The sequence below is a fragment of the Podarcis erhardii genome (assembly GCF_964252035.2).
Source record: "Podarcis erhardii genome assembly, chromosome: 15".
Classification (NCBI taxonomy): Eukaryota; Metazoa; Chordata; class Lepidosauria; order Squamata; family Lacertidae; genus Podarcis; species Podarcis erhardii.
Window position 1 is genome coordinate 31,026,028 of NC_138505.1, and position 13,522 is coordinate 31,039,549.

General features: G+C 46.7%; 1 protein-coding gene across 9 annotated transcripts in view; it reads right to left on the reverse strand.

Moving 5' to 3' along the window:
* ARVCF (ARVCF delta catenin family member) overlaps positions 1-13,522 on the reverse strand; it is a 330,432-nt gene that overhangs the window by 143,550 nt on the left and 173,360 nt on the right. For all 9 annotated transcript variants that reach the window (XM_081842755.1, XM_081842752.1, XM_081842750.1 and 6 more), the window contains one exon: positions 4,524-5,128. In XM_081842755.1, coding sequence (XP_081698881.1) covers positions 4,524-5,128 — 605 coding nt within the window. The remainder of the gene's footprint in view (positions 1-4,523; positions 5,129-13,522) is intronic.

Below are 13,522 nucleotides of genomic sequence, written 5' to 3' on the forward strand. Positions count from 1 at the left end.
TGATAACCACAATTGCCTGGGCAGCCTCTGCCTCTGTGCGGCTGCCATGCCAACTTCTATATGAAGTTCCAAATTCAAGTGTTGTCATACAGAACAGATATAATGGGCTGTATCCAATGTTTCCCATCTTCCGCTAGGGTCTTTAAGCTCCCAAATTCTAGTTCAGCACTCTAGCCACTAACACACCCTGGTTAACATCATGCCCTCCAACATTTATCCAACGAAAATGGGGAAGTTATACAGTGGTACCTCTGGTTACGTACTTAATTCGTTCTGGAGGTCCGTTCTTAACCTGAAACTGTTCTTAACCTGAAGCACCACTTTAGCTAATGGGGCCTCCTTTCAGTTCTCATCCTGAAGCTAAGTTCTTAACCCGAGGTATTATTTCTGGGTTAGCGGAGTCTGTAACCTGAAGCGTCTGTAACCGGAAGCGTATGTAACCCAAGGTACCACTGTACTGGGTACCAGGCCATGGGGTTGCCCCAGCTTTGCCATAGTGCATGCACAGAATAGAAGGTGAGGCGCAGGGGATGCTGAATGTTGGCCTTGCCCAGGGCACCACCAAAGACCGAAATCCATCCCTGCTAAGGGAGGGATGTTCCTCAGCAGCCAACGAGTTTGGATTTGATATCCTGCTTTATCACTACCTAAAGGAGTCTCAAAGCGGCTAACATTCTCCTTTCCCTTCCTCCCCCACCACAAACACTCTGTGAGGTGAGTGGGGCTGAGAGACTTCAGAGAAGTGTGACCAGCCCAAGGTCACCCAGCAGCTGCATGTGGAGGAGCGGGGAAGCGAACCCGGTTCACCAGATTATGAGTCCACCGCTCTTAACCACTACACCACACTGGCTCTCATAATAACGAGTGGTTACATTACATTATGGCCTGCGAGCACCCCAGTTGGAGAACAGCCTTTACTGAAGGTGTCATGGGCTTTGAAGACGCTCAAACTCAGAATGAAAGGGAGAAACGTGCTAAGAGGAAGGCACACTTAGCAAACCCTCACTGTGATCAACTCCTCAACTCCTGCCCGGAAAGTTATGTCCTCACTGTGGAAGGATGTGTGGATCCAGACTTGGCCTCCCAGACTCACGGTTAAGAACCTGTTCATGGAAGACAATCTTACTCGGCTATGAGTGATCGAAAAAGAAGAAGAAGAAGACATTATAGAATGCCTGTTGGGAAAATCATCATGGAAAACTGGGAGTGGGAAACACTGAAAACATTGGCTGCTTCCGTTTCAAGAGAATGGGGGTGCAAATTCTATTACATACAATGGAATTTCAAGGAAAGCACAACTTGCCCCTCTTGAAAGGAGGAGTGCTCCAGATCATTTGCCCGTGTTAGGTGCACAGAAAACAGTAGGTCTCCACTGATTGTTGCAACGTATTCCTAATCATTTTTGTATTTTTTAAAGATTACTGCACAATAATCTTAGGAGGTTTTATCATCCTACAAGAGGCACGGCTGTAACTATCATAAAGGGACCCTGCACTGAATTTTTGAATGTGCTATCAATGAGAAGTCTCATCGTGATAAGTCGCAAAAGCTGCCGCGGGCTCCCGTTTCTCATTGGGAGCCCTAAGCCATCCATCCCATGTAGGGACAACAAGTGAGTCACTTTACTCTGAGAAATTTAGAAGCTGAGAGCAAGTGTGGGCTAACATTTAGTCAATAAGACTAAGGGTCCAAGGTTCCACTCAGCTTGCTAGGTGATTTGGGGGGCAGTTGTGGCTTCTCAGCCTAACTCGTTCCCCTAAGGTTTGGCAGGTCTTTACTAAGGGCTGAGTATTTAGGTCCTGTCCAGTGGAAGTTCCTGCCAGCAGAAGTTTGGGAGGAATCATCCCTGCTTTATTTTAGCTGTCCCCTAAGAGCTCTGTTGGGACACGGGTGGCACTGTGGGTTAAACCACAGACCCTAGGACTTGCCGATCAGAAGGTTGGCGGTTCGAATCCCTGAGACGGGGTGAGCTCCCGTTGCTCAGTCCCTGCTCCTGCCAACCTAGCAGTTCGAAAGCATGTCAAAGTGCAAGTAGATAAATAGGTACCATTCCGGCGGGAAGGTAAACGGCGTTTCCGTGCGCTGCTCTGGTTCGCCAGAAGCGGCTTAGTCCTGCTGGCCACATGACCCGGAAGCTGTACACTGGCTCCCTCGGCCAATAAAGCGAGATGAGCACCACAAACCGAGAGTCGGCCACAACTGGACCTAATGGTCAGGGGTCTCTTTACCTTTAGCTTTACCTTTAAGAGCTCTGTTACTCAGAAAGGAGTTTGCAATGTGAATTTCTTTATTGATTGATGTTTTATTTATCTTACTGCGATTTTGCACGTTGCCAACTGCCTTGCTGTATTACTATGAAATTGCAGTCTACAAATATTTCAATAAATGCATAAATGAATAACCTTTCCCAAAGGCTGTTGTATTTCCCATCTTCCTCTCTTTCCATGTTGCCCCCCCCCCCCCACTGTAAGGAACTAAGCCAAGGGCAGGTTGCTCTACTAGATCACACCAATTCAAAAGCTCAGAGAAGCATTCTGAACTGGAGTTTAGAGGCAAATGGCATATCCTGAAAAGGAGCAAAGCTGCCACTGGCAGAAGAGGAAGGGGAGGCTGCAATGGAGTGAGACACCTGAAGTGTATCGACAGTCATATTTCTTCCATTGGTTTCAAGTGTCATCAAACCTACTGCCTTTAACTGAATGCCAAATCTCTTTTTAAGGAAGAAAAGCTCAGGAGCGAAACAGAAACAAAACAAAGGCCAGCCCACAATCAAAGGCTAATTACCGTGGGGTTTCATCATTAAACAGAAGGCATTATTTATTGTCAAAGGCTCCTGGGAAATGAAAGGCGAAGGCTAATTTATTTGTGCAAAAATGGCTTTGAATATTTTTCCTTTTTTTAAGCCAACAAGAAACGCTGCCTTATACAGGAGGCCTGGCGCGTGCCTCTTTATGCTTCTACAAGCTGCAGTCAAATTAAATTGCTTGTCAAAAGTTCCCCGGTCGTATTTAAATATGGGAAAAAACACACCAGAAGAAATGCAGAGTGGGGAGGGGGGAGGGGAATCATCGTGAGCAAGTTGCCAAAGAATAATGGGCCAGAAAGAGATGCCTACGATTCTTAAAAGCTGGGGCCTTTGCTGCAGTGGCTCCCCATCATCTGCTGCCCAGAAGCACAGTGCCTCTGACGCTGGCAGCTGTGTACTGGGAGCCCTGCATAGATACTATTCCTCCAGGATAGCCAGCCATTCAGCAGATGCCAGCAAGCCAGAACTGCTCTCCTACTCTGGGTTCAACGCCGGATTTAGGACAGTGTGGGCGGTTCCCCTGCACAGGGCGATGAGCCATAGGGTGCAAAATAATAATGATAAAAGCTATATTTATATGGGCACCTCCTAAGAGGATCCATAAAAGGGCGACTGCACCAAAAGGCAATCTTGTGAAAATCATTTGCCCTTAAATCTGCAGGAAGATTGATACTGATACACTGGAAGGACAAAAACGTGGCCCCCTTTGATAGATGGATGGACGACGTGACAACACTTGCAACCCGTGAACGGACTGTTTACAGGTGAATATTATGGATGGACGAATTTAATTATATGTGGGACGTATTTATCAAAACCATAGTGACCCACAAACCAATGTATACTCGAGGGAAATAGTAAGTTTATCTACTTGCATTTATATCACAGTCATACCTCATGTTACATTTGCTTCATGACACAGTCATACCTCGGGTTGAATGTGCTTCGGGATGAGCGCATTCGAGTTGCGCTCCGCAGCAACCCAGAAGTAACGGAGCACGTTACTTTCGGGTTTCGCCGCTTGCACATGTGCAGATGCTCAAAATGATGTGATGCACATGTGCAGAAGCGCTGAAATGTGACCTGCTGACACGGGTTACGTTTGCTTCTAGATGCGGAGGGGGCTCCGGAACGGATCCCGTTCGCATCTAGAGGTACCACTGTACGTTTTTTCAGGTTGCGTCCCGTGGCAACCCGAAAGTACTGGAAAGGGTTACTTCCAGGTTTCACTGTCCGTGCATGTGCAGATGTGCAAAATGACGTCACGCACATGTGCAGAAGCGGCAAATCACGACCTGCAGGTGCGCAGATGCGCCACTGAGGGTTGCATTCTATTCATGTTGCGAACGGGCCTCTGGAACGGATCCCGTTCGCAACCAGAAGTACCACTGTACATAGTTTTGCAATCTTAATAATATTTTAGGGTTGTTCTGTTTTCCTTGCTTTTTAAAATGTTTTATATTTTCCCCCCTTTTACTTTTTCTTCTTCCCTTTAATTCACTGTAATACACACACATACAAATACATATGTAACAGTGAATTAAAGTAAAAAAGAATAAATAGTAAATATATGAGAAATCTTTTGGGAGTAGAGTACCAAAGTTCACCCTTGCTCAGGGCTCTGTATTACTAAAGTCTGCCCCGGTAGTTACCTGTTTTCACAACCTGTAAGAGCAGATAGGTAGGGAAAAGCAAATATACAACCCAGTCCCTTTACCTCGTCTTGTGAGGTCTTCCTCTCTCAGGCATCCCGGCCGATGTCCGACGGTTCACCGTCGAATACTCCGGATCCAGCTCATACCCCTCGTCGTCAACCCCGAGGCTGCGGTTATCATCCTCGAGCCCGTATGGCTCCGGCTGGAATCGTTCTGGCTGGGAGCGGTTCAGGTCTGCGTTGCTCCCCGTCGGGACTTGGGGCTGGGGTAGTGGGCCGTAGTTATCCCTTCTGCTTGGCAACGTGAAGCTACCGTCCTCCGGCCGGTAACTGTTCCCGGGGACGTAGCCATAGCGCGGGCGGTAATTGACGCCCCGGGACAAGCTACCGTAGTTGTCGGGCAGCTCCCCGTAACCGTCGTGACCCATGAACGGGCGGTACTGGCTGTCGTGACCATCGGGATAGGAGTCGTAGCTGTTGTAAGAGCGGGTCAAGGTGGAAGAAGCTTGCGGCGTGATGTACCGCTCCCCGTTCTTCATGTGTCTCCTGTCTATGGAGTCAGTGTAGCTGCCCATGGGAGATGACCCGTCCATCACAGGGAGCCCATCAGGCCCAACGGGGACCTGCCGGACAGTTCTGGTTGTGACCGTTTTGACCATTTTTGTCACCTGAGAAACAGAGAGGAAAGATAGAGCCATGAACGTTTTCCCGAACACCATCAATTGGGCCCACTTTTGAAATCATTTTCACAGTGCGCCAAATGACACAAAGAAGAAGAGTTTGGATTTGATATCCCGCTTTATCACTACCTGAAGGAGTCTCAAAGCGGCTAACATTCTCCTTTCCCTTCCTCCCCCACAACAAACACTCTGTGAGGTGAGTGGGGCTGAGAGACTTCAGAGAAGTGTGACTAGCCTAAGGTCACCCAGCAGCTGCATGTGGAGGAGCGGAGACGCGAACCTGGTTCCCCAGATTACAAGTCTACCGCACTTAACCACTACGCCACACTGACAAAGCACATTCACCTGGCAGCTGCAGGTAACACTCCACCTTATTGGAGGGGCCACAGCTCAGAGGAAGATGTAGCTCAGTCGGTAGAGCATGAGGCTGCACCTCTGTCTCGAGGTTGTGGGTTTGAGCCCCACATTGGGCAAAAGATTCCTGCTATGAATGGTGTTAGACTAGAGAACCCACATGGTTCCTTCCAATTTTATTATTCTGTGTAGATGATCCTCAGCTAGATGGTCTGACTCTGTATAAGATAGTTTCCTACATCCCCATCAAAAACCAGTTTGTCCAGTTCACAGTTTGATTTAAATTCATCCAAATGATCTTCAGCAATTCCCCACCCAGCATCCAGAATGTTACAAGCTGCTGTGCCTGTATAAAATATAAGGTAAAGGTAAAGGTAAAGGGGACCCCAGACCATTAGGTCCAGTCGTGACCGACTCTGGGGCTGCGGCACTCATCTCACTTTATTGGCTGAGGGAGCCAGTGTACAGCTTCCGGGTCATGTGTCCAGCATGACTAAGCCGCTTCTGGCGAACCAGAGCAGCGCTCGGAAACACTGTTTACCTTCCTGCCAGAGCGGTACCTATTTATCTACTTGCACTTTGACATGCTTTCGAACTGCTACGTTGGCAGGAGCAGCGACCGAGCAACGGGAGCTCACCCCGTCTCAGGGATTCGAGCTGTCGACCTTCTGATCAGCAAGTCCTAGGCTCTGTGGTTTAACCCACAGCGCCACCCGCGTCCCTGTATAAAATATACTTAAGTATAAAAAGTACTTAAGAAAACTAAGAAAAACACCAACACATTGTTACTGGAATGTGAATTCTTTATTTCCCCCAGCAATTATGATTTTTAAGCTTAAACACCATGAGAGTCTAAATAATAATAATAATAATAAAACCACACCACATGTAAGGGAATGAGACCAGGCTTCTTCAGACTTGGCCCTCCAAATGTTTTGAGACTACAATTCCCATCATCCCTGACCACTGGTCCTGCTAGCTAGGGATCATGGGAGTTGTAGGCCAAAAACAACTGGAGGGCCGAGGTTGAGGAAGCCTGTTGTAGACAAACTCGAAATCATTCAAAGTTCACCCCAAAATGAATTAAATTCATGCAAAGTTCACCTGGCTGTTATGGGAATTACTTTCAGGGGTAGGTCAAATGGTTTAGAATGAATTCCGTGGTCTTCATTGAACTAGTTCGTTTCAAGTGAATGAAACCCCCTGAGCTTCATCATTTTGCTCCATTCACAGGCCCTCTAGCTCCTCCCATTTAGAACCCTCACATTCTTCCTTTTCCTCTGGAGTAAGGAGTCAGCTGTATGTCATCTAGACTGGTGACAGCACCTCTCCTTTCTGAACTGTATTTAAGCCAGGCTCCTTTGGGTGCAGGATGGCCAGAATCCTAACTCTTACTTTGCTTTGTATTCATGTATTTAAACCTAGATTGTTGTGGTTTTTGTCTGTAATGTTGAATTTATTCTGCGTTTGTTAATTTGTTGAATTTGCTGACACGCTCTGAAAATTGCTATATTTGTATTCTGATGTTTTGAATGTTTGCTCTAAGCAGCTCATTGTGGAAAAGCAATATCTAAGTAAACCATAGCAAAGCCATCAACAAAACTCCAATTTTTTAAGATCACCGGAGCACCTAAAAGCGAAGGCCACCAGGAATCACATCATGTAACATTTTCCTGTGGACATCTATTACTCACCCAATGCCCCCTTAAGGCTCAACCATTTCACGGTGGTGTAATATAGCAGGGCAGGGAGGAATGGACTTTAATATTGGTGCAGATAATTTGCTTCCAGGGCACGCCACGGCCACATCCTATTTACTGCCAAAAGCAATTTCTGTAGTCGCCGTGAGTCAAATTTGTTGATTTCATGCACCGGAGTTCAAGACCCATCTCTTTTATTTATTTTTAAACAGGCCTGTTAGCAAATTTATCAAGGATGGCAACGGTGGTTCACAGCAGAATATTCAGTACAGTCCACGCACACCAATGACATGGGCAGTCACCTAATAAAGATGGCAGGCAATCGTTCTGTCTCTGTGTCGGGGTTGGAGACCTTTGCTCAAACAGAGACTAACATGCATGCATAAACAACAGCCAGGTGCAGAGATACATGCAGAGTATCTGCCTGGCATGAACATACCCTCCAACATTTCTCCGATGCAAATGGGGACGTACCATTCCATAATGATCATTTTACTGTTTATACCCCACACATCTGACTGGGTTGCCCCAGCCACTCTGGGCAGCTTTCAACAGATATAAAAACATAATAAAACATTAAACTTTTTTTTTTTTTAAAAAACTTTCCTGCATAGGATTGCCTTCAGGCGGCTCGGGGGGCAGATAACTCCATAGCCTCCAACATTTCTCCAATGAAAACAGGGAAATCCTAAGGAAAAGCGGGGCATTCCAGGATCAGAAACAGAGACAGGGATGTCCCTGGAAAATAGAGACACTTGGAGGGTCTGCATGCAGAAGGTCCCAGGTTCAGTCACCGGCATCTCCAGGTATAGCTGAGAATGTCCCCTTCCAGGAACCCTGGAGAGCCTCTGCCAGTCCTTGCAGACCAGGCATAGGCAAACTCGGCCCTCCAGACGCTTTGGGACTACAATTCGCATCATGCCTGACCACTGGTCCTGTTAGCTAGGGATCATGGGAGTTGTAGTCCCAAAACATCTGGAGGGCCGAGTTTGCCTATGCCTGTTGTAGACAATACAGTGGTACCTCAGGTTAAGAACTTAATTCGTTCCGGAGGTCCGTTCTTAACCTGAAACTGTTCTTAACCTGAAGTACCACTTTAGCTAATGGGGCCTCCTGCTGCTGTGGTGCTGAAATTTCTGTTCTTATCCTGAAGCAAAGTTCTTAACCCGAGGTACTATTTCTGGGTTAGTGGAGTCTGTAACCTGAAGCGTCTGTAACTTGAAGCATCTGTAACCTGAGGTACCACTGTACTGAGCTAGATATAATGGTCTGTCTTGGTAAATAGCAGCTCCCTGTGTCTATAAGATCATACAGGCCCTGCTGCATATGGACAAAGGTCTGTCCAGCTTCCAGTTTTCCACAGTCGCCCACTAGATAGAGGCCACTTGAAAACCCACAAAGAGAAAACAAAAGCAGCAGCCTAGCAGGTAAAAAAGGTAAAGGACCCCTGGACGGTTAAGTCCAGTCAAAGGTGACTATGGGGTTGTGGCACTCATCTTACTTTCAGGCTGAGGGAGCCGGCGTTTGTCCACAGACAGCTTTCTGGGTCATGTGGCCAGTAGGACTAAACCGCTTCTGGAGCAATGGGACACCATGACGGAAACCAGAGCGAACGGAAACACGGATTACCTTCCTGCCACAGCGGTACCTATTTATCTACTTGTGATGGCATGCTTTCGAACTGCTAGGTTGGCAGGGCTGGGACAGAGAAATGGGAGCTCACTCCATTGCAGGGATTTGAACCGCCGACCTTCTGATCGACAAGTCCAAGAGGCTTGGCGGTTTAGACCACAGCACCACCCGCAAACTACCTCTGGAGCTGTAGGCACCATATAACCACCAGAACAGGTGGCCATTGAGAGAGTTACTCTCCAAAGGATAAACTTAGAGGTGCACGGTAACATTCCCTTACTGGAACGAAGAGCAACTGGAGAAGGAGAAAACTGGAGGGAGAAAGATTCTCCCCCACCTAAAGAAACAACAATGTAAGAACACAGCAAATTCAGGCCACTGTTCCACCTACTTCTGCCTTCTTGACACTGACTGGCAGCAGTTATCCAGGTTTTTAGACTGGGTTTTCTCCAAGCCTGCCTGGAGATGCTGCAAACCTGGGACTTTTGCATGTGAGGTAGATACTCTGCCACTGAGCTGCGACCCTTTTGTAGGTGCCAGCCATCTGCAATGCCTTCTCCCCCTGCCACATTCTCTGGGCTGGTGTTCAAAGCAATGGGAGAGCCAATCCCAGATCTCCAGCGCCTTGTCCATATTGCCAGTTACAGATAGGTAGCCGTGTTGGTCTTCCATAGTCAAAACAAAATAAAAAAATTCCTTCCAGTAGCACCTTAAAAACCAACTAAGTTAGTTCTTGGTATGAGCTTTCGTGTGCATGCACACTTCTTCAGATACACTGAAACAGAAGTCACCAGACCCTTCTATATAGTGAGAAGGTGGGGAGGGGTATTACTCGGAAGGGTGGTGGGATTGGGTGATTGGCAGATAGCTGTGATGAGCCTGTTGACGACTCTTAACGACTGCAATAGGTCTTACAGGAAAAAGCAAGGGGTGAGAAGGTGAAAAATGGCTTTGTCATGTATAATGAGATAAGAATTACAAAGGAATTTCAGAAATAGACTGGAAAGAGAAGCTGCTGAATTGCAACTTATTACCAAACTTAAAACCATGGAGAGACCTGGTCTGAACAAAGACATTGGATTCTTATCTCATTATATATGCCTTCTCCCGTAGAGATTGGCTTTGAACATAAGACAAGCCCTGCTATATGAGGCCAATGGCCCATCTAGTCTAGCATCCTGATCTTACGATGCCTGGCCAGCCAGCCAGATACCTATGAGAAGCTGCAAGTAGGGTCTAAGAGCAACAGGAATTCTCCCCATTTGGTATCCCTAAGTAAAGGTAAAGGGACCCCTGACCATTAGGTCCAGTCGTGACTGACTCTGGGGTTGCGGCGCTCATCTCGCTTTATTGGCCGAGGGAGCCGGCGTACAGCTTCCGGGTCATGTGGCCAGCATGACTAAGCCGCTTCTGGCGAACCACAGCAGCGCACGGAAACGCCGTTTACCTTCCCGCCAGAGCGGTACCTATTTATCTACTTGCACTTTGACATGCTTTCAAACTGCTAGGTTGGCAGGAGCAGGGACCGAGCAACGGGAGCTCACCCCGTCGCAGGGATTCGAACCGCCGACCTTCTGATCAGCAAGTCCTAGGCTCTGTGGTTTAACCCACAGTGCCACCCGCATCCCTTTTGGTATCCCTAGAAAGTGGTATCTCCTGCAACAGTGGCCACAGAGCATAACTGTTATGTACTGAGTTGATCCAAAATGCAGCAGTCTGATTGGTCCTACAACAATAGGATTCAGAATGAGGCAGTCTGATTGGCCCTAGAACAATAGGATACAGAATGCAGCAGTCTGATTGGTCCACAGGAGCCACCCAATCCAGCTCCAGGTGGAAGTGAATCCGCAACCTGATTGGCCTACAGGAGAATCCCGGAATTAGCCAATCACATGGGGCCCATTGTGTAAATAATGTATATAAAGCAGACAATTCGGGGAAACTTCCATTCCTCACCACTATGAGCTGAATAAAGAGCGTGAAATCCACACTCGACTCCGAGTATATTTCAATAACCATCATGGCTAGTAGCCATGGATGACCTAATCCTTCACAATTTCGTCCAAGTTGGTGGACACCAGTACTTATCGTGGGAGCAAATTCCATAGTTCAAATATATGCTGGGTGAAGAAGCAATTTCTCTCGCCTGTCCCAAAGTCTCCAACATTCAGTTTCCTTGGCTTGAGTCTCAAAGTAGCTTTTTTTTTTACTCCTCAACTACAAAACGTTTCATTGTCCCACCAAGGGTGGGAGTAGAAAATTCCACAGGGCTTTACAGTAGCAATAACAAGTACTTTTTATTTTTATTTTTTTACCGCACAATACTTAGCCACTATCCATGCTGGAGGTTTGTCCATAAAAGGAGCAAAACACAGCTATTTTAATTTCTTTTCCATTCGAGAGATTATATTAGCTTCCACGAGCCGAGAAGAAGCCAAGAATCTTGAAAAAGGAGATTAAATGCTCTTTTATGAGCTCCCACCCCCCTTCCTTTGACAAACGACAGCTTTACAAATCAACATGCGTTTGAAAACGCAACGAGCGTCGGTCCATCTGCGGTCCGAATCTTAAGATCAGTGCTCAGCTGGTAAATCTGCGCATGGTGTGCTCAGTGGTTCGGAAGTTAAAAGCGAAGGGGGGGGGGAGAGAGGCATTTGTGACCTAAAGCGACTGATTAAAAAAATATCGATCAGGCAACAGATTAGCCAAGTCGCGGCTGAATGAAAAAAGAATTAAAAACATGAAATAATTAGAGCGTGCTGTTTTTAGAGCAAGCTACAAAACATATGTCCTCGGCTCCCATATTGTGTTGACAGAGGAACAAGCCGAGCATCTTTCTCCTCAAGACATGTGCAAGCAAATGATACTCTTGCCTAATGAGGTCCCGCAAAGTCCATAAAAAGCTGCAAGTCAAGATCCCCCGCCGGAGGAATAATTAAGCCACTCCGTGAGCCAAGCTCTCGTTGCACCAGCCCCAACCGGGTCTCCACTACCCTAAGATCTACAAAGGACTAGCTGTGCCCCAAGGGGGTTTCGTCAGCAATTATGCTTTCCTCGGCAGCGCCAGTCTGCTTTTTCTTTTAACTGTTTCAGGATAAATTATACCGAGGAGCGAGAGCCACACCTAGGACAGCCGTGGCAGATTCACGGATCTGGAATGTTGGTCACATTTCAAACGTAGCATTTTTAGGCCAGCAACGAGGTCAAGAAAGAGAACAGGTTGTGGGTTAGGAGGAAAGGCTTATGCCATGGGTAGGCAAACTAAGGCCCGGGGGCCGGATCTGGCCCAATCGCTTTCTCAATCCGGCCCGCGGACGGTCAGGGAATCAGTGTGTTTATACATGAGTAGAATGTGTCCTTTTATTTAAAATGCATCTCTGGGTTATTTGTGGGGCCCGCCTGGTGTTTTACATGAGTAGAATGGGTGCTTTTATTTAAAATGCATCTCTGGGTTATTTGTGGGGCATAGGAATTCGTTCATTTCCTCCCAAAAAATATAGTCCGGCCCCCCACAAGGTCTGAGGGACAGTGGACTGACTCCCTGCTGAAAAAGTTTGCTGACCTGGCCCATGCATTCCATTTCCCTGACTGTTAATTCCTGCATTGTAGTTGAGCTTTCACAAGATGCAAATTCCAGAAACCAAACGGAATACTGTACATGTTTCGCACTCATTTCCACGTTGCATCGCCTTATGCCATGTATTTCCACTCGGCCACTTTGATCTGTCAAACTGGCTCAGTTACAAGCGCCACTTAATACCCAACCCATCTTTTAGTGTGGTACCGTTTACACTTTGGAATTCCCTGCTTATTGACATCAGGCTGGCACCAATCCCTGTACTCTTTTTGGCACCTTCAAAAAACATTTTTGGTAAGACAACCCAGATAAGTAGAATGTGGACATGTCTTTTTTTTTAGTTTCTCGCCAATTTTAAGGTTTTAAAAAATGTTTTAAATACAGTCGTACCTTGGAAGCCGAATGCCTTCACTCCCAAACAAATCGGCTCTCGAATAATCGAAATCCAGAAGTAAATGTTCCATTTTTCGAACAATTTTCAGAAGCCAAATGTTCGGCGCAGCTTCCACTTGGCTGCAGGAGTAGTAGTACCGTGCTTTGGTTTCCAAACTGTTCTGGGAGTTGAACGGACTCCCGGAACGCATTCTGTTCGAAAACCAAGGTACCACTGTAGTTGTTTTCAATTCTTGTTGCTGATAATTTTATTGTTTTTATTCTCTTTGCAAACTACTTTAAGGGTTTTTCTTCCAGGCGGCGTATAAATTTTATGCAATTAAATAAATATGTACATAGATTTTTATTCCAGGAAAAGAACTGTTTGCAGCCTCCTTGACCTGGAAAATCGCAGGAGTAAAACAATGAAAACTGGAGAGGTGTGTTGGCATATAATTCTCTCCTGCTGTTTTCATGGGTGAATCATGGAGGGACAGAAGCACACATGGGTGGAAAGGCAGCAGCGCTCAAGAGTTTCAGACAAGGAGATTTCCCCCAGCCCTGTCTGGGGCTGCTGTGGATTGACAGCTAGCACCTTCTGCATGCAAAGTGGACCAGTAAGCAATACGTCTTCCTCCCCGCTCCTGGTCTGGGCTTAGAAGAGTGATATACCATATTTTTCACTCTCTAAGATGCACCTAGTTTTAGAGGAGAACAAGAAAAAAATTATTCTCTCCCTCTCTGCGC